Source organism: Nesoenas mayeri (genome assembly GCF_963082525.1).
Source record: "Nesoenas mayeri genome assembly, chromosome: Z".
NCBI classification, from domain to species: Eukaryota; Metazoa; Chordata; class Aves; order Columbiformes; family Columbidae; genus Nesoenas; species Nesoenas mayeri.
The window spans coordinates 59171397-59193352 of record NC_137542.1 but is presented as its reverse complement, the minus strand read 5'-3'; the positions used below and the strand labels follow the sequence as shown (position 1 = coordinate 59193352).

Here is a 21956-nt window from a genome sequence, read left to right as displayed (position 1 = left end):
CCACAGGGAAGCTCGATCCTGTGGGGAGGCTTGCAGTGAACTCCTGTTTTTTCTTATTTACTATACTAGAAGACTAACAGAGGGCTGTGATAGCTTTCTTAACTACATATTTTTCTTTATCAGTTGTAAAACTCAAACTGTTTACCAAAATATTTGCAAGTTAGTTGTGGTGGTTTAGCAAATGACTACAGTATTCCTTAGTAAAATAAATCAAACTTTTGTCTAGGAGTTTCACTGAAATTTCCTGCAAAAGACGAAATACCTGTGCACATGCTTATCATACATTCTGAATACACACTAGTATTCAGAAATGAACTACAATACACACTTGGTATTTTCTGGAAGACTATTTCTTGGTCAAACAAGCCTAATCCCACATTGTGTTGTCATACAATCCAAAGAAGATACTTACTACACTTTAATAACGGTGCTGAAAATAATCTCTAAATGCTTGTTTTCCTTCCTTTCACAGCTCCATTATCTTATAGCCCATTAGGTCATAGTGGATGTTTTCCATGTCCTTTTCAACTTTTATACTTTCCTCTTTCCTTACATTGTCCTGTTTCTCTCCTCTGACTTCAACAACCAGCTTCCCCCACGTCAGCCCAGAGCCCAGCTGTCCGCTGTGGTAACTCCCATTCCTTGTGCCACTCTTCAGTTTCATCGCTCCAATTTAAAAGTAGTGACATATTATTTTAAGAGTGTTAATATTGCACCAAGACTCACAAGCAACAAGTGTTCATAATGGCTATGAGCTGACAGCAATGCATGATTTGGAACAAAGCACAAGAGGTCTGAAAGTTACCCTCACAACTTTGCACTTCAGATTTCACAGAGAAACAGAATGAAGCAGAACAAACTCTTTTAAAGTTCATGGGCTAATAGCAGACCTAACATCCTATAAGAATTAACATGGAGGATTTAACTTTTAAGAATGCATGCACAAAAAGTAACATTAAGCTTTAAATCAAGTTTAACGAACAAACTTTTATTCAAATTGAAGTAAAACATGATCCAGCTTGTTGGCCTCACAAATGCTTTCAGTTTTGTAATATTTCAGTTAGAAATCATGAAGTAATTCACTGGTTCTTATTTCTATGTCTCCATAGACAAATTTTCCTGGTCTATAATCAGACATGTCAAAATATTGACTTTATACCCTACTATTCACCCCACTTCCTGCATGGTAGCCAAGTCTGTCCTGAGGGGAAGTGTGTCACTAATATCAACATCCTACGGTCTTGCTCTCAACAGACCATTGATTGATCTGTAGTTCCACACAGCACAGCATAACTAGGTTATATTTAGTCAGACGTCAAAAGTGTTGCTTTTATAGACATTCTGGGGTTTCACAGCGGAAATCACTTCTGTTCCTTCAATAAACAGCATTTTCTGTTCACTCTTCACTTCTGTCTTGCTATATATTAACATGAATAGAGTTCCTGTTTCTTTTCACATTCAAACACACAAATGCCAAAACCAGTATAAAGCACATTTCATTTTATTTTTCTGAACATTACCTAATGTGTCCGTCAGGTATCCGAGGATGGACTAAACGAGCTAGCGCTAGAAAAAAAGCTCAGCTCTACCTGTCACATTGTCTTGCTGTAGGGCTCACATAACACAGAGGCAGCAGTTTTAGGTCTCAAACAACATACCAGAGGAACATGGGCAAGCACAATGAATCTGGAGGTTGCAAGAATGACGAGAGCGTAACACTACTGTAACGTAACACTATTGCTCTATATTGCATCGTGATTTACAGAAAATCTTGCTGCAAGTCAGAAGTATAAACAGATTCAAGGCAAGGCTCTATAAATCCACGGACAAGTCCATCATGAACTCAAATGCTATCTAGACACAACCTCAAGCTCATTAAGTCCCTGAACTGCTGTTTCCCATCTTTTGACAAGGGTCTACCAGAGGAAGCATAATACTAAACATACCTGCTGCCAACACTTCTGCCCAAGCACCTGATACTGAAAGAGACAGGGTATTAGTCTGCCCTAGGATGGTAGTTGCACTGTCTTGATGAAAGTTCCCAGTTAACCAAACTATTTTCCACATAAGAGGGACTGAAGTATTTCCACTGTTCTATCAGTCTAACCCCAATTTTAAAACTCAGCTACATGAAAGTTAACAGGTACAGGAAATTTGTGTTCAGAAAGTCTATTTTCTCACATACGTAAGGAATACTGTTCCTTGAGACATGCTCACTTCCGCTTATTTTAGGATATCTAATCAATGTGGGTTTTTTTCCAGATCCACAATTAGCCTCACAGGTTTCATCACATATCTAACATTTTATTTTTAATCCTCATCAAAAATAAAAAAATCACTGAAGTCTTCAGCTTGCTGTGTAACCATCCCATTAAGGTAGTCACAGGCTGTCAAGATGCCAAACTCAGAGCAAATAGTTAAACCTCCCTTACTTGCAACTGGAATATGACCTCAGTTTGACTGAGCTTTTGAGGCTGTGAAAGAGACACTAATTCTGGGGCAGCTATCAGGTCTACATTTCAAAGTTTCTGCTGCAAGAGTCCATTAAATTCCTAAATTTAAGTGCATCAAGGAGATAGTTAGAAGCAACATGGATAAAGTAAATGACTGCAAGCTCTAGTGCATCAGAATATTTTATTAAAAGCTTCATCTTCCAGTACTAAATACCTTTCTTTGCCTTCCTGCAACCAACAATATCGTATTTGAAGAGTTACATTACTGTAGTTATAATCCAGTTGAAGTATTCTTTATTGTTTTGTGTCTTACTGCACTACACATATTTGACTTGTACCGTTTTCTCACTGGTCCCTTTTTCCAGCAAGCTTTAATCACCCAGAACACTTGTTTAAATGGTGAAGTGGCTTTCAGTAAGTGCAACAAGTGAAGATCTTACCTTTGCAAAATTCAGTTCGTTGAGTACACATTTTTTGTATATTTGTACAACATACTTTCCTAAGGTGAAAGACTGACTTCATACATATATTTGCTGACTCCAGAAATATTTGTAACTATCATTTACATCCATTTCCACTGAAAAAAATACAAGGAAGAAAAAAAGCTTTTAAAGTGACCTGATGAAACTACAAGTCACCAGGGCTTAACAACATAAAACTAGAGTTTCTACCACAAAATAAGGATGTAAGTTGTAATCAGCACAGCTGACTTAAGCCATAATAACTTTGCACTGTTATTTCAGATTCAGTGAAAAATAAAACCAGCAGATTCTCCAAGGTCCTATCAGTGACCAACTCTGTACTAATTAACAAGATAGACAAAAATCTCTTCCCCAAGAAGCTCTCAAGAAAATTCAACAACTAAGAAGAACCAGTTTGACACAGATTACAAAGAACTATGGAGGGAAAAAAAAACACAACACCACAAATGGGTAGTTTTCACGAAGACTGGTTTTCCTAGAAAACAGCTGTTCACCAGGAGCAATAAATGAAGGAATACTGAATAATAATACTGATCTAACAACATCTGCTAACAACATGACCTCAGTAAACTGAGTCTAAAGCCACTTCAGTCAGACTGCCAACATAAGTTTCAATAAATATGTGAAAGGACAACAGGAAGAACAATATGAAAGATATGCACAGCCAAGAGTCCAACCCTAAGCTGTGTGAGAAGGGCCCCAGCGCTTTGGACCAACAGAGCTGAACAGGAGGAGCCTGCAGAGGCAGAGCACACATCGGGAGTGACGGTGAGGGACACCGAGAAAAACAGGGTGGGAAAGTCCCACCTTACAAGCTGAGCAGTCACGGTGACAGCCTGACATCTGCTTAGAGCTTGCGAAAACAACGCACGTGAAGCACCAGAAAAATAACCATCTCAAAACTGACCGGCCAGCTACAGTTTTTTTAAGCTTTCTCAGGAAGCAACAAGCACGGTACTTCCTCTCCGTTCCCAGGGAAGCGCCTCCGAGGCACCGGACCCGCCACCCCCGGGAGAGGGCACCCGGCAGCGCTCGCACCCGCCCTTCTCCAGCCGCACGCCCGTCCCGCGGCCGCACCGCCAAGCTCCTCACACCTCCCGGCGGCAAACTCCGGCCGAGCAGCCCGGCAGCGCGCCGAGGGGAGCGGCAGCCCTGCTCCCGCGGCCCTGACGAGACCCCAGCGGGCCCTCGCCGGACTCGCCCCCGCCCCGCGGGCCCGGGCTGCGGCAGCCTCACAGCTCCGCCGCCCGCGGCCCCTTCCTCGTCCCGCCGCCCCGCACCTCCGGGCTGATGTAGGACACGAACGAGGGCTTGGCCACCTTGGCCCCGCTGCCCAGCATGGCTCAGGCCGCCTCCCGTCTGCCCCTGGAGCCCGCAGCGGCACCGCTTCCCCGCGCTTCTCCTCAGGGGGCCGCGGCGACGACCAGCCGGCAACGGCGGCGGCAGGGACAGCGGCGGTAACCGTAGCACGTACTGACCCCGCCCCTACGCCGGTGCCCGCCCACCTCGCCGCCGGCCATTCCTAGAGCACCGCCTCCCCGCCGCACCCGTTCTCACTGGCCACAACTGCTGTCAGTCATAATGGCGCCCTCCTCTTATTGGCCGCGAGGGGAAGCGCCTGGAGGAGGCGGGGCTGTGAGAGGCGAAGAGGGAGGCCAGTCGGGGCGTGGCCCAGCCCGGCCGCCGGGGGGCGCTGTTGCCCGCACCCCACAAGGGGCGCGGCGGGCCGGGCCGGGCCGGGGCGGTGGCCGCAGGGCAGCAGGGGTGCTGCGGCACTTCCGCCTGTGCGGGCGGTGAGCGCCGCTTTGCCGCGCCCGGCAGCGGCGCGGGGTCCGGGAGCCGGTGCCGGCGGGCGGGGTGCAGCCGCCCCGCCCGGTTTCTCCCGCGGGATCCCCACGGCTCTGCGGGGCACTGACAGAGTGTTTCCTTTCCCCTGTTCTGCAGTGGAATTGTCACGTTGTTTAAATTGTCCATTTCTTATCTGCAAAATGCCCGTGTTGCATCCGTGCGCGCTCCTGAGGAAACTCGGTGTTAAGTAAAATGACATGCTGAGTTTTACTTCAGTCAGGAGACGGGCAATGAAAATGTCATAAAACAGGCTATCTGTTTAAACTATCCTCTAGATTTTTGGTAATTCTCTACACCTGGCTGCTGATAGACCCTGAAAAGTCGTCTGCCCGATGTCTATTAAAGCGTTAACAGCTGCAGCCTCCCTGGAATGTTGTCTTTGGACACTGTATAATCAGAGCTGTAAATAAATACCAGGTTTACTGGGTATCTAGGTTATTTTTTAAAAGCTTAAGTTTTATGCGGATAAAGAACAATGCAAATGTTGTGAACTGCCTGTGGCATCAGAACTACCCAGCAATTAAAATGACAAATGGTAACTGAGGTGACAAATTGCATACAGAGTATTTATGGAAATATTTTTACAAAAATAAAGTATATTTTACAAACTTCAATAGACTGTAGGACATGAAAAATCAATAGCTCCTCCAAGTACTAATAATAAGCACTTTTCATATTGCTCTCTCACTTCTTGTTGTAATATTTCACTTAATTTACCTTGCTCCAAACCCATATCTGGAGAAACTAAAAGGAGAAAGAAAAAGAGGTACAGGGAGTCATAAGATGGCATTTATAAAAATAGAATAGAGTTGCTGTTTTAATGCAGAAATAAATTAATTTCCCTATTTTCAGTCTCAAGGAATGAAAAGTGTTTCGGATTTAGTCACCACCAGCCTGAAAAAAAAAAAAAAGAAAATTCAGATATGAGGTTTCATTAGTACTTTTACAACAAAGGCTATTCTGGTGTGGGATCCCATGCAGAAGAGCTCTCACATTTCACTCCACAGCTGCTTCCACATAATTCCTTTACACTGCGTCTGATCTCAGCTGCATAGGTCAAAAATACAGCCCATGGTTACAACTGTGCAAACCTAGGGTGGATGGAAAATTGGGACAGTTCCTCCATGCTCTCCAGTTGTAAGCAAATACGTAAGGAGAATAACACCATAAAATATATATATTTCAAAGCGTCTGGATTTACAGTGGCAACAGCAGGATTACCTCCAAACGCACCCTGAAGTTTACAAGCAGATTAAGGCAAAAAGCAGCTACCTAGCATGTATTGAAGAGGAAGGGATGTTTTGACACTGGGCCAGAGTGTTAACTCCGATGGGAAGTGCAAAAGGAGCTTTGGTTCCCACATAGCACATGGGAATTCACTCTTCAACATCTAATCAAAAAAAGCCCTACATCCTCAAAATCCCAACGTATATAACTGCTATCAGTGGAATATCCACATAGTCTCACGTCCTGGTGTGCTCCCCAGGATTCCAAACACACCAGGCTGAGCCCATTGCTGAAGGGATTTGAAACCCTTTTCAAATGTTCAGATCCCCACTTCATCAGTCAGCGTGTTCACCTTTTTCTGGAAAGGACAAAGCAAAGCTGTCACACAAGCGAAGTAATGTACCTCAGAACGGTACATTTGCCTCTGAAAAGAACAGCTGCAACAGAGCGCACTGTGCCGAACAGGTTACAGAGCACCCAGGGCTTGGGTGACCTTCCCTTTCCCCAGAAAGACCTCTGTGCATTCTTCTGCCTTGCTCTTCTAAAATCCTGGGTGTCTGTGAGGAGTATTCCCAAAAGCCAGGCTTCAGCCCAGCCACCTAACCTCCATAGATTCCCCTTGCAGTCAGTGGAGGGGAATTAGGCTCCTTCTGAAGATAATGGGGCAACCAAATAAAAGCCTTGTACAGAAAAAGCCTCGACAGAGCGGCTAGTGCTCAGGGCACCTTCGGGAGGCTGAAGTTGGCCTTTCTGAGTGCTCTCCTTCCCCACCTCATCTGTGTGCTCTCCCCGTAGTCATCTGCTGCCTCTCATTTATGTATTTATATATTAACTTTTATTTTCCTGTGCTCCCTCCCTCCAGCATTTTTACTCTGTAGTGTTTTTCTGAGTCACCTCCTCCCCATGAGGAAATAAGATGGTTCAGTGTTGTATCGTTTGAGATTGTTCTCATCACTAACAAAGGCCTTTTAAAAAATCATTTCTGCAACAAATTGAAGTTTCCTGGGATGATGATCCATCTTCCCACATTATTTCCAAATAGGAAGTTTTGTTCCATGCTGCCAATGACTTTCTCTCCTTTAAAAAACAACAAAACCCACATCAAAATACAAAAAAAAAGTGAGCTTATAACATAATATAATTTAATTCTGTTCCATTTTATGTGTATGTCAATGACAGTCATGCTAATGAAGAAAAGCAAAACTTTTTTAAAAGTCTAGTTCTAATTTTTATGTGGTGGGTTAAGAGCATACGGCATTTCACTGCCCCCATTTTGTATCTTTTTGTATTCTTTCTAAAAATATAATCACAGTACTTACCTTTAGATCTGTCTGCAGAAGGGAAGCTCACAGACCAGCTCTGCTCTTCCCATGAACACAGAATGCTCTGTTCAAAAAACTTACATGCCATTAATTTGACTAATTCTTTGGGCTGAATTCTCAGCTGTGCCCAGGTTTGGTGGGAACAGCTGATGGAAGGGAGCCACAAAGGAGCTGTCTGCAACTTTCCTATCAGTTTTCTTTCAGGGACCCTCTTAGCTACAACAAGCCTTATCTCATATTTTCCCTTGTGGCAGTTCTCTTTGTCAGGGTTGCTTTGGCTCTGGGAAGTGAGTAGCCTGGATAAGGCATTATCCTAGGCAGTATCTGGAGCACAGTTGGCGAAGATCACTGAATACAGCTTTATACCCCATTCCAGCTTTTCTGAGCCTGAGGCTTTGTCCACCTCAGTCCCTTGGGCAGGGGTGCAGGTCATTGTTGGTGTAGGGTAGGCAGGTGAAAAGAATTAATGTTAAAGCCATGCCTGAGTGTTGAGGGTACTTGCATGACTATATCTGAAATTCTGCTTCCTGTTTACTCATTTTGAAGAAAATAAAGGGAGGGAGGCTTTGCCCTTCCACAGACCTGCAAAGGCACTCCTGTGTGCGGAGCTTCTGTTCCAGAGTGATAAACCACTGGCAGGACAGAGCAGCTGTGCTCCCCCTTTGACCCCACACCACAGCTGGATGCAGGCCTGGACACTGCTTGTTGTATACGCACCTCCAGTGGTGATGCAGGTAAGACTTTGAGGTAACAGCTGGAAGGAGAATCCCACAAAGTCACCATTTATCAAAGCTCCGTGATCTTCTTATTCTGTCCTGAAAAGCTACCTGGATAGAATTTTAAGATTTTTATCTTTTATTTTTTTCCCCTCACTCTTGTCTGGTGTTACCAGAATGATTGCCCTTAGGTGTAGAAATCCGGATATTTCTGTAGTAAATGCACAATTAGTCTGGCACTTCCTAGAGCATCACAGGTAGCTGTGCATGCTTAGAAGGCAGGAGGTGTCCCAGAAGTGTTAGATTTACCCCAGTTATACAGAGATCGATCATACATGCTAGGTCTGATACTCTCTGCCTCTATTGTTCAATTAAGTAACTCAGTTTAGGGCTTAGTATATTAAACAATGAGAGACCATATTGAAGTAGCTGAAATCAGTATGTAAGAAATGTAGAAGACTTAAGGCGAAGGAGGAAATCAGATTACTGGAAACTATCAAAGAAATAATTGGAAATCAGGAATGTACTGTGATGTGTTTGAGGAAAGGTCAGCAAATCAGTCTTCTTATAAACAGCCAGCAGCTCTCTCTGCTTTCCACAGGCTAAGACAACTTCCTACTAAAAGTAAAGTATGTTAGCTTTTTGCAAATTAAGACAAACCTATTAACAAAAGAAGGGCCCTACTCTAAGGTGACGCTTTTAGCACTGGATTTACATTGACATTTTCCGCTACTGGTACTTTAAAGTGTCCTTTGGGACTTAGTTTCCAAACTTGGTTCAGATTTCATCCTTCACAGTCTGGCACTTTCATAGTGAACTCCAAGGTAACATTCAGATTTGTGGAATATAGCCGTTTGTTTTCATTCTCATTGATATGGTCACAGATTGCTGTCCTCCACTAATTGTTTATTTTTTTTCTTTGTCGCAGTGTTCTTTCTTTACTGACCGTATTGTGTGTTTTAATTTTGTAAGCAAAGTTTTCTATTAATTGGTATGAGAACCTAATTTATTTGGGGAGATTTTGTGTGAATTTCCCCCAGTCAAGGGAAAGGAGCTCTACAGCACCTTTCCTCAGATGAAACCTTCTGCTCTGATTCCTGCACCATCATGTGTCTTAGTCATGGGACAGGATGTGCCCAGTTCCCCTCTGAAGGTTGTTGAAGAGATGCATTTTACTTCTTATGTAAAGCCATCTGGGGAGGTCCTACGTGGCCAGTTCATGACTCAGATGGCAAACAGCAGTTACTTCAGCGGTAGCAATACAGACCATTGCAATTTTGTGTCCATCCCCTAATTACTGAATGTGTTTTTGTTGTTGTTTTTTGTTGTTGTTGTTTGCCTTCCAGAGCTAATAAGCAAACTGAAAATTTAAGTCTTGGTCAAGAGATAATCTAGATATTCAAAGGTTATGGAGAGGGACCATGGGGGCATCCCACCACTTACCAGGAAGATTCCTCTACCATTTGGGGTGTAGAGTGTCAAAACATGAATGCAGAAAAGTGTAAGACTAAATTAACAAGTATATAATGAAGAGCAGGTCAGAGGCGTTAACTGCTGAGAACACACCCTGAACCAGAGTGTTTACTTTAGTCATAGAGACGCAGTCGGGAATTACATGTTTTAAACTTGAGGATGGAAAACAAAGTCAGAGCACCTCACATCTACTAGCAAAATAATCTCCTTTTCTTAGCTACAAGTGGGAGAAGAGGAAGTGAGTAACTAATAACTCTGCTCACCCAAGGAAGCATGGTATCAGAAACAAGAACACAAGAGCTAGGGAAGTTCTCCACCTTTTTTTAGCTCTCTTGAAAGCAAACACAATTACTTGTTCATGGGCACACACAGACTTCTTTGTTGTGTGGTGAACCTCTTCCTTTTATTCTCGAAAAGGCTGTGAATCCATATTACTTCAGGCTGGACACTTCTCCTTAACAGTACCCAAAGGGTGAGCCAAAGCCCATCCATAACACGAGAAAGCCTACACCACAGCTGGATGTCAGGCCAGAGTTAAACCAGGGCTCATCTCTTACCCTCAGTTCTTCTCAACTTGCAATCCAAAGGGAGGTGCTAAGGAACATGATCTCTTAGAAAACAAGAAAGGTAAATGGATACATGGTCTTCCTGACAGCAAAGAGTTTGAATTGATTCTATGTCTTGGAATAAACGCCAGAAAATAAAAGGTTGGCATTCAGCTCCCAATTTGGATGCCAGTCGCTGAGCTGAGTGGTAGAAAAAGCTGCCAAGGGGTCCTTGCTGGAGTTACTCAGTGGCTCAGATACTTTCTGCCCAAGTAGCTTCTCCAAAAATAATGGAGGTCCTTGGGGAAGATTTCCAGCTGCCCCCCACCAGCTGGGAATGTGGTCTGTCTAGTTAAACTGCTGTGCCTCCTGGGACTCTTCCCACTGGCCATGAGGACTCCTGCTCTGGGAGGAGAGGAGCCACAAAGGGCCATCTAGTGTGTGAGTCACGGAGTACCGGACAGGCAGGTTCTAGTGTATCTGTAGGGAGAAATACCCAGTATTAGGCATAGACAGTAGCCTCTTTGTGAAGTACACATAGAGACTCGAAGATTTTGCTAGCAGCATCTTGTCTCTTCTGTTCTTTCCTTTAGCAGTGAAAACTGTGTCAGTGCATGACTGAAATAAAACATGTGCTTGTTTTACTTTGCCTACCAGGCCTTTGACATGATCTTGGCTTTGATTTCCTAATGAAAAATGCATGTGTGAGTCAATACTCATGTATCTGGGGTACTGACAGGAGCCATCCGGGTAAATGCTTGTGCTGTCATCCCTGTCTCCCATACAGCTGCTGTAACCAAAAATTCCAGCCCAGATAATTTAAGGAACAGGCACAAACTTACTCCTTAAGGAAAGCTACATGCTCTTTAGCAGAAACTAATAGTAAACCACAAATATGAGTCTAGAGGCTGGCTCTAGCTTCCCATTGTTGTCCCTGAGTCCAAGAAGACCTTTGTATAAGCAAGGTAAACCTTTATTTGGCTAAGAGAAATGAATCTTGGAACCAGCAAACCTACCAGAAGCAGCATATATTGTAGAAGACATCTTATCAAGCTATTTATTCTTCCCTGTTACCAACTATATTTGACTTACTAGAACATTTTTCTCCAGAATTGCTGGGGTTTTCAGCTGCAAGCCATTGGAAAGCTTCTTTACCAAACTTTCTAGAATTAAAACATATCCTAACAGCTGCATGGGAATTTGGCATGTCTCAGTGTCTCAGGGACTCCAGAAATGACCTGCGCTTCCAGAACTCCAGAGGGTTTTTCCAAAGAAATAAGTTATTTTAAATCTCCAATTATTTTCTGATGTGTGGGTGACATTTGTAGGCAGACTGTTCCTCAGGGAGAATATATAAACCAGCAGAGGGTCAGTGAAAGTTTATTGTGTGGACTTTGTTGCAAGCCCTGGGCTTTGAAGTCTGTTTTCTCTCACTCTGCTTCACTGCTCCTTAGGAGACACCTCAGCCCTGGCTGTTCCTGTAAAAGGAGCTCTGAACTGGTCACACAGCTTGTAAATTGGCACATCTTGTGCCTCTGGGTACACTGGAGAACATGCTGGGGACATTAGTTGAAGCATCCAGAATCCTTGTTTGTGATTTACTATTGCCATATGAGGAATGCTTACCCTGAATCTGTTGCCCTGAAATCACCCCTGGTGGCAGCTGCAAGAAGTTTATTGAGAAATGGTTGCAAGACAGCAAAAATGCAGAATTGCATCTGAAATGTCCCTCTCCTCCTGTTCCCAATGAAGTGCCAGATATACTCTTCTGACACATGGTTTCTCAAGTCTGTCTTTATAAACTCTTTCTCAGGTTACGTTCCTCAGCACGACCCCTTACCTGGGAGAACCTCTATAGCACTTTTCTTCTTTGGAGACTCCCAGTCACTCTGGGCAAACTGAATCTCTTTTCTCCCTTCTTCTGTGCCTACAATGAAATGTTTCCTTTCTTTACCTCTAAAAGTACTTACTTTTAATTTCCTCATGAGATAGTTGCCATCGTGTTTCGAACCACTGCTCTCTCCTGATCCATGAGCAGAGATTTTATGTAGGATTTTGCTGCCATGGCAACTTTGCTGCATCTTAAATATTTATTTATTTATTTATTTATTTACGTATTTAAAAACTCTTTTGAATAAATATTGCATTCTCTGGCAACAGAGAGGAATGCTGGGGTGGCTGAAACATCAGTTTTCTCTTCGTGCTTGTAACAGCAAGGTGGAAGTTATTACCGCGCTGCCTTCCCAGCGGAACCTGCTGCTAACGACGCAGCGCTCTCTGCTGTCGTGAGCACCCACACATTTCAAACGCGAGTCCAGCAGAGCACGTTGACTTTCTGCACAACACGGCACTTTTTTCTTTCTGGCTGTGCAGCATTTTTGGTTTCCAGCTGTTTGGAGAAGTGTGCTCAAGCTCTTCCAATGCTCTCCCCTTCAGTCACGTGTAAGGCAGCAAGGCACGGGCACCAGATGTGCAGTTTTCTCTGAGAAGCAGGATAGGTGCATGGAAAGTCAGTCCCTTCTCTTCATCTTTCCCTTCAGCTTTTCTCCCAGCCCATTTGCAGTGACATCTCATGTAACATTAATTAACACTCGGCCCAAAGCATTGCAGTCTCAACCTCCTCAGTCACTTGGCACTTCTATTTATTTCTGTCTTTTTTTCGTGGAGCACTGCAGTTGCTGCATGGGTGGCAAATGATGTACTGGACTAGGTCTTCTCTCTGCACAAAATAGAGCATTTTTCTTCATTTTCCCACACTATCTTCACAGTGTGAAGTTGGCTGGGTTACTACTTGATGTAACTTTTCTTTCCATTTTAATTTAGCTTGGATTTGTAGCTATCTAAGGGCCTTCCTCATTTTATTTCTTCAGTTGGACCGCTTTAATCAGTTCTGTTCTTTCTGATACCTTCCCCTACACACACTTTCTTCTCTCTTCCTAAAGTTGTAATTCACTCAAAGACTACTTTTCACTGGAAAAATGCAGCTATTGATGTGATTGACCATCAAAGGGAAAAAGGCTGGGGAAGGGCAGGCCTTCTCCTGCTAAAATGTGTGGGCCCCTGGTTCCATGAAAGACCACAAAATGACAACGAACTTAAAACAGGACACTTTGTCAGAAACAATACATTTGGGAATGAAAATCTGTGGAGTGACAACCAGCAACAAGCTGTTTGTTCCATATGATAAATAAAGGGAAATAAAGTTCTGTTTAATGAATTTATCAACAATCTGGATGCAGGAATTGAATGCACCAGTGGCAAGTTTGCTGATGATCCAGTCTGTGAGGTGCTGTTGACTCTCTTGAGGGGCAAGTTGCCTTGAAGAGAGATCTGGATAGACTGGAGCACTGGGCAATGATTAATGGGATGAAATGTAACAACTGCAAATACTGGATTCTGCACCCAGCACAGCGCAATGCTGGACACCAGTACAGACTGGGAGAGGAGTGGCTGGAGAGCAGCCCTGCAGAAAGAGACCTGGGGGTGCTGGCTGACAGCAGCTCAACATGATCAGCAGCCAAGAGGGAAACCCCATCCTGCAGAGCACCAAACATGGGATAACCAGTGGTCAGAAGAGGTGATTGTCCTGCTGGATTCAGCCTTGGTGAGGCCTCACCTTGAGCACTGTGTGCAGCTCTGGGACCAGCATTTAATGAGCATGTGAAGGTCCTTGAATATGTCGACACGAGGGCAAGAAAGCTGGTAGAAATGTTGAAGGAATGTCCTGTGAGGAATGGCTGAGGACTTTGGGCTTGTCTAGTTTGGAGAAAAGGAGGCTGAGGGGGGACCTCATTGCTCTCTACAGCTTCCTGAGGAGGGGATGTGGAGAGGGAGGTGCTGAGCTCTTCTCCCTGGGATCCAGTGACAGGACACGTGGGAAACGTTCAAAGCTACATCAGGGAGGTTCAGACTGGACATGAGGCAGCATTTCTTTACCAAGAAGGTGGTCATGCACTAGAACAGGCTTCCTGGTGCTCGATGCCCCGAGCCTGTCAGTGCTTAAGGGGCATTTGGACAAGGCCCTTAAAAACCTGCTGTAACTTCAGGTCTGTCAGTCCTGAAATGGTCAGGCAATTGGAGTAGATTGTAATTTTAGGTCCTTCCAACTGAACTATTCTATTGCTATTCTATTCCCCCTCCACTTACAAAACATACTTTAAAAAATTACTGAAGTTACTGGGAGAAATTGGGATGGCATTTAATTATCATAGGCACTTAAATGTGTCATGCACGCTCCATTGTTGATACCACAATGCTTTCTTCGTGATTATCCCACCTTCTTTAAGTTTTGCTATACTGGAAACACTCTGGATCACACTGGCTCAAATTTGTAAAAGCACCTGCACTTTTCTCTCATGTGTTAAGTACATCATAGTTACCTAAACATGTGCCACTCTAGATGTACCAAGTCATACTGAGCTACCCACATGGCACTGTCAGCCATGGGCCTGGACCTCTGAGAAATCCGTCCCCTTTTGGGGCAGCACGCACCCCAGAAACAGGTAAAATGACAGTGAACCCAAGTATACAAGCACCTTCATCTCACCCATATTGTTCTCACTTGCATTGTTAGCAGTGCAGCTCAGCTCACTGTCTTGGTAAGAAAACATTAACTTGTATAACCAGCAGACTACGGCAAATTTAGAATTATGGCAGCAGCGAAGCCTGTGATAATGCTGTCTTATATATTTTTGGCAGAACTTCCTAATTATATATGCATACAATTAACACAAACATGATGCAGCATGCCGAAAATGAAAGAAAAAAGCTTACATAAGGAGCAAGGTCTGTGATTCTCATGCAGAAATGAGACGCTTTTTGTCTCCCTTTTAAAGCCAAAGTAACCTTTTGCTGTAGAAAAAGTGTTTTGTTTTCTCTTGGTCAGTTATTCCATTCTGTAATCTTAGATTTTTAAATACAGAGAAACTTCAAAAATCCACAGAGGTTTCTTGATGCCATTTTATGTTTCTCTGGATTTAGGATATCAGCCTGAACTAGGACTGATATAGACAACATGTGAAAGAATTGAAGCTAGGCTGAGCCTTGAAAAGCTGATAGGCTTTAAACTACCCTGTGATAAATGAATCACTGGCTTCAGAATAAATATTCATGGCCATGGCTTTGCAAAATAGTTTAAGAAAGCACACATATTAAAGACAACAAGCCTTATGATGACCCTTGCTAAGGCAGATATGTTAAGGCTATGATAAATGGGGAAGTGTGCACTGTACGGGATAAAATCCCCAGCAACAGCTACCAGTCATGTACCAGTGAAAAACAACAGCCTCTACCCTGTGAGGAACTTTACACTCGTCATGAATTACTAGGGCAGCGTTTCTTAAAATGCAAACTGTAAAACATCAGAATGCAGTTCAATAAACAACAGCAAAATTATCTTAGTACTCAGAATCTAGATACACATTTTCATAATCCAAGTTAGAAAGTGGAACAAAATGTGAGAATACAAATTAACAGATATTTACAGAATGAAGCCTGATTTTTATTTGGATGTAAATCAAAACCATTGGGATAACTCTGTAGATGGCACCCCTTCGATTTTTTTTTTTTTCCTCCCCAAGACTAGATATCTCTTTAGAGAGGCTGAGAAACACCACATTGAAGGAAAAAAGAACTGTTGGTAAGATTTATAAAAGAATGTCTCAGGAGAAATTTAATTTGCTAGCCTTTTTGGCTAGAAAGGGCTTCAGCTTACAGCTGTCAGAGGAAAAAAAAACCAACAACAAACCAACAAACAGAAGGAAAAGAGATGTTTTTGTTGAATCTGTCACTGTTCTTTGTAAACCTACTATGTAAATGCTAAAAAACAGATCGCAGATTGTGCCTACTACTTCTTCCCCCCCACCTTATTAATGCTATACTATTAAAATCCACTTGGGTAGTTCAAACAAGTTTTAATTGTTTAATAAATAAATAAATTCAGCATTGCGTGAATACTTAACAGACTAATGACCAGCAGATATTCAACCAGCAAAAAGAATGTTAAATATGCACACAAACTGGTGTAGAAATATTTAAAGTTGATTCCAACTCTCAGAAAGTTGTTAGGTACAGCTGCTTTAAGTACTATTAAATCACTTTTAAGTAGTGAAATAAGCCTAGAGACAGAAGCAGCAAATGAACCCATCACATTCAATAGCTCTGTAAGATTAACAGCTCACCTAGAATTTTGTAATAGGGCAAGAAGTTGATGGACTATGTCCAACAGACTTTAATTTCCAGCAATACCTCTGTACTGGAGTCCATGTGAAACCACAGTGCTCACAGACAGGACACACTCATAAACTAGGACGACAAGTGAAAGTTTGAAAAAGGCTTCAAAACACCACAGCTCACACTTTCACAAACTGTTCCGCTAAGGTGAGCACTGAGGGGAAAATTATTGCTGTGTACATTTCTCTTTTGTGTATGATGACCGTGGTGTCTGGGATTTTGAGATTTAGTACACACTTTGCTGGGAAAAAGAGCCAAACACTGCTGATTAGTAAACCACTAGCATTACCAGAACACAAGACAAGAAAATTATTACTTGTTCATAAATTGATTACTTTGTCTTGGTTTTGTCTCCTTAAGTGAACAATGTAATCTTTAAAATCAAAGCTAGCTCTGCACTTTTTAAAACCTTGTTTTTCCATTCTTCTTAGATTAACAAGAATCAGAAGTTACCTAAAACTGCCCATTAAAACGGGCAGGAAAACTGGAAACAAACTGCAAATTCACTCTTCACACGCAGCACAAAATTCATGGTCACAGCTTCATGTTTAATGTGGAATCACGTTACGTATACAATATTTCAAAAGATCCAGAAACTGGTTAAGAGTTAAAGGCCAGTAGAACAAAAATACAGGAAATCCAAAACACATCTTTGACTTTTTTGAATCCTAAATTTTAGGGTCACATGCCTGAACAGACAAGTTTGTTTTATGAGGAAAGAAACTTTGGTATGGAGTTGAATAAGCCACATGAATAGCACCTGTAGCTTTCAAAATAAATAGTAATGGCTAACTAGACATCACGGCAGCAAAATATCCTCTTAAAGAAAGACTAAAAACAAGCATATGCTTGGAGCTATGAATCAAGACTGGACAACAGAAACAAGTGTAATTTTTTTTTTAAAGTAACTTTAAAGCATTTCTGCTTTCTATGTTTCTGATGCTGAAATTAGAAAGAAACCATTCTTACAATGAGAAAGCTTTCCTTTCATTTGGTAACCACTAATAACCACTCTCTCAAAAATTGCACTCTTGATGCATGAAGAACATTGTATTAATTTTTTTCTTCAAGTCTTCAGACACCCTCTGTTTTTCTAAAATATTGTATTTTTATTCTATAGGCCCATGCTGTTAGCAGTACAAGTTGCAAACAGAAATATCCCCTTACTCCACGAGTTACATATTAAGAAGGTCAAAGATAAATTTGACCTCAAAATGGAACAAAAACATTTTTTAATAAACAGTACCAGAAATAACAAATGATCTTTGTAATGTGTGATAGTCTCCTACAGCCATTGATAAAGTAATTACCAGAATGTTAGTCTATGTTAATCTGTGGTTTATGGGTTTGCAACAAAGCACAATACACATTGAACGGAATGAGTGAAACTTCCGTTTCCAGTGTATAATGAATTTTAGTAATTTAATAAATTTTAGCTTTTATCTGTGTATTCCACTGTAGTGCTGTGACAACAAATCACACCTGTGTACCAGAGCATACATCAACAGTATGATGTAGCTTTTACTTACACCACTGCTATATTTAGCTTTTTGAAAGAGACATAAGCATACACTATGGCCACATCAAATAATTTTCTGGGATTTTTTTTTTATAACCTTCACTTTTTCAGTAATACTTCACTTTTTAAATTTGAATCATTGAAAAATATCACGGAAAGTTTATACAGGAATAGCTATCAGGAATAACCTCACAGGCACTGATATGACAAACATTTATTTTAAGGGCTGAGAGGCATTAATATCTTATTGACAAAGTTGACTGAAAAGAATAACTAACTTTGTCTAAATGGGAAATGCCCGCTTTTGCTTGTATGTTGAGAAAAGAAATTCAGAAAGTTATTTTTTGGCCTTCCTATGTCACAAAGTCAATCATACAAAGATCTACGCATTTTACCTAAATTATAGTTTTAAAAGCTCTTCTATGAAAAACAAAAAAACATCATGCAAAACTTTGATCAATTATACAGCTGCTGTAAAACTGTTGCAAGACCATACTGTATATATTAGCTTTTATACTGCTAATGCACAACTAACAGCAAACTTGATTAGATTAACACAAATTTGTCTTAATTACACCGTTATATCACACTAAGGAGACAAGTGCCACAAGATTGGCAAAAACATTTAATTCTGAGCACTCAAACGGCAGGATAATTATGTGTTGTAACGCCTTCACATTTAGAAATAAAATATAATCCTGCAGTCTCACTTTACAAAAAAAAAAACTTCTGTAAGATATTAATTGGGAGGGGAACAGTTTATACTATCTAAACCAAAGTAACTTATAAAGCTAGTGTCAAGGGCAAACACAAAACTTCTAAATAAAAAGTCAAAATACACATAGCAACAAAAGCACAAATGCTGCATTAAATACAGTAAAGATAAGAAGACAACGCACTTGTTAACAAAAAAAGATCAAAATGAAAGAAGAAAAGTTACTGAAGTTAGCAACACATTGAAAGAAATGCAATGAGGGAAAACTATTTTTTCCTGTGACAGAGTTTCCATTTGCAGTCTCTCCATCCATAATTTGTCTGGTATAGTACATCCATTAAAATATTCAGAATCACACAGAAGAGCTAGGTTGTTCTCTTCCAAACGTAATTCCCAAGTTGTTTTTGGATGTTTTAAACAGACACTATTATGAATGAAGTAAAAGCAAGGCAACAAATGGACTTTTTATCACCTTTGACATTAGCACTGATGACAAGCATTTTTAAAAGTTATCATAATCTTTTTTGTCTTTTTTTCCTTCTGCTTCAAATCCATCAACCCCATCACTGTCCCTTCTTCTTTTACGATTATTATGGATGTTGAAGCGTTGATTCATCTGTGGTAAAGGATCCATTCCTAAAACTTTGTGTATTTGACGGAATGCAAGGAGTCTCAGTGCAAACTAGAAAAAGGGTAGAAAGAAGGAACTTCTGTTAGAAACAAATGTAAATTTTGAGTACTTTGTCGAACAATTAATGAAGAACATTAGCGGTGTATGATATTATCCTTAGCTCTCGTTATCCCCTCTTCCATCCCTCAATGAAGTAAACATAATAAAATGTGTATGTTACATTTGCTGCTTCGGTACAAAGTCCATGAACTTAGCTTTAAAATAACATACATGTGTTTTAGCTGCCGGACTTGCACTGAAGTAGCCAAAGCTCGCCAGGAAAAGTTGTGTCCACCATCTAGCTCCATTAAACAAAACAAAACAACCAACCAACTAACAACAATAATGAAAAATGAATCACTAAACAAAAACCACCTCAAAAATCAGCCATCAAATTTAGTTACTTCACATATATATTTCCTTACCTGTGCACTCGAAGTAATATCCTCTCGTTGCTGATCTGTCATTACAGCAAGTGTATCAAAAGGATCTTTTTCACAAGGGTCCAAAAGGCCAGGACCACCTACAATGGTATACTAATTAGCAGCACATCTCCACCTTATTTCAAACAAGATTAGAGATTTTTAATTAGTTAAAATGAACATACAGACACTGGTCAGATGCAACTTGCCTTTAAGGATGATTCCTGAAGATATACACTCAAAAACTCTTCTCAGTGCATCCCCAGGACTCTGAGGTCCAGTAGCGCTGCTAATCGCTTTTTCCACAAGCAACTCCATAGCCTAGACCAACAATAAGAAAATCCAGTCATTTTAGAAGATGGATTAAAACAGAAAATACTGCTGCTGTTGTTCAATACAGAACTTTTGAATTTGGAGTTTTGAATATTGAATATTTTGAATATTAAACATTCTAGAACACTTTCAGTTTAAATGGAAAAAAAATCAGATATTTTATAAAGATGAATAAAAAGAAACCTGGTGCAAGATTAACATTGAATACTGATGCGCTCCTTCTCATCACAAGTTGTTCAAAAGTTTTGGAGAAATGTGTACAGTAGTAGCCTACATATGCAGGTAGACAAGTTGTACAGCCATTTTTTAAAGAGAGTATGAAACATGGTAGGTCACCTTAATCTGTCAGCAACATGAATAAGCAACACACAGTGTATAAAATGAAATTCACACAATGCTACAGAAAGTAATCTTTTTTCTACAAGAAACTTAGAGCATCAAAAATTTAACTTTTAACGTTTAAGTGGTTACTAGTTCAGCAGGACGTTCTCTCATAGATATAGGCTAACACTAACTCAGATGTTAAACAAGTGCAAAGAAATCTTTATGATAAACAGGTTTCTAAATTGATACATTGTTTGATATTAGTTAAAATAGCTTAAACAATTAACTATATTACAAATGTTGGGATTTTTTTCTGTGAATATTTCCATTGTTTACTTTTATTAGACACTATTTTTTCCAGAAAAACCTACAAAAGATATTTGCAAAATTAAAGAATAGCGTTTTCTTTTACCCCAGCTTCAAATGGATGTTTCAGTACTACCCCTTTGGCAAGTTTAATCCTCCAGCAAGTCTCTTTTGGTTTTTGGTGGTTTGTTTTGAGGAGCTTGTTTTTTCATCCTCCCCATCCAGTTTACAGTTGTTCAGCTGTTGCCTTTTATTTTTACTTTCCCGGCGTAAAGGCCTATTCTGATGCATGCAAATAACTACAGGCAGTGTTGATTACAATCCTGCAATAAGGGAGCCATTCTTTCTCATTTTAGCTCCATTTAACTGACAAATGTCAGTTCTTGAGCATGGTATTTCCATACTCCCATTGTATCACTCAGGATTTAGCAACAGTAATTTAGTTATTTTCAAGTATGAAGCAAAATACAGCAGAAAGGAAAAAAAAAAGTAGATAAAGTTTTTTGCATTTCTTGAAGTCTAGCTCTTTTGGATCCTCATACAATACACTAAAGTCTACAACTTAATCCTACGAAAACGTGAATTATGATGCCCTCATGTTTATGTGTACAGAAGGATGGATTTCAAGTTTGAAAAATCAAACTTGAATAATAGTTCTTTCTAACTTGTAGGAACTTGACAAAATTATTCTAATTTAATTTTTATTTTTAGGTATGTAAAGAAGGTGCTACTAGGGTCCTATTACCATCTATTTTTACAGCTACTTAGGATCTTTTTGAAAAGCTCTGGCATCTCTTTGGTTTGTAACATGCTTCTAGCCCACAGGTTAGGAGAAGTTATGTATCCAGAAAAATACATTTTTTTAAATCTATGAAATTCCATCTGTGACTGGCAGAAATTACATATATGTGGAATCACCATTTTCATTCTGTCATTGTTTTTATCAGTAAGACTTTACCAGCGGGCCAGAAGAACAGCTGACTGCATAGACTTCAATGTTGATCTATGTCACTGACAATGCACCAGGTATGAGGAACAAATCAGGAAATCACTTCTGCAGAGAACTGAGACACAGCTCGGCCTGGCACTCTGCTTTATTACCTCTCTTCCCTTCTGGATGTGCCTTAGATAATGTAAGAAACAAGAAACAACATTCCTTGTCCTTCACCCAGGTACCTGCTGTGTGTTGCAATAGTTCTAAGGATGCTTTTCTGAAAGTACACCAGGGTTTATTCCTTGGCAGCTCAGTATCAAAGTGATGTTGAGAGGGCACTTACATACTTAGCTTCTCTTAAGCTGTATCTGTACAGTGTATCTTTCATGAAATGTAGCACCGAAACTGTCTTTTTTTTTTTTTACTTTAAATATTT

At 40.8% G+C, this 21956-nt stretch overlaps 2 protein-coding genes across 3 annotated transcripts in view; both read right to left on the bottom strand.

Moving 5' to 3' along the window:
- Positions 1 to 4347, bottom strand: part of MTMR12 (myotubularin related protein 12) — a gene marked incomplete at its 3' end in the record, with an annotated part of 35487 nt that extends 31140 nt beyond the window's left edge. Inside the window, exon 1 of the mRNA XM_080362253.1 lies at positions 4216 to 4347. Within this exon, the coding sequence (XP_080218379.1) occupies positions 4216 to 4275 (60 nt within the window). The 5' untranslated portion in view covers positions 4276 to 4347. The remainder of the gene's footprint in view (positions 1 to 4215) is intronic.
- Positions 4348 to 16830: 12483 nt separating this feature from the next.
- ZFR (zinc finger RNA binding protein) overlaps positions 16831 to 21956 on the bottom strand; it is a 47821-nt gene continuing 42695 nt past the window's right edge. For both annotated transcript variants that reach the window (XM_080363015.1, XM_080363016.1), the window contains exons 18-20: positions 19833 to 19944; positions 19627 to 19724; positions 16831 to 19213 (exon numbers count right to left, since the gene is read on the bottom strand). In XM_080363015.1, the coding sequence (XP_080219141.1) occupies positions 19034 to 19213; positions 19627 to 19724; positions 19833 to 19944 (390 nt within the window). In that variant the 3' untranslated portion in view covers positions 16831 to 19033. The remainder of the gene's footprint in view (positions 19214 to 19626; positions 19725 to 19832; positions 19945 to 21956) is intronic.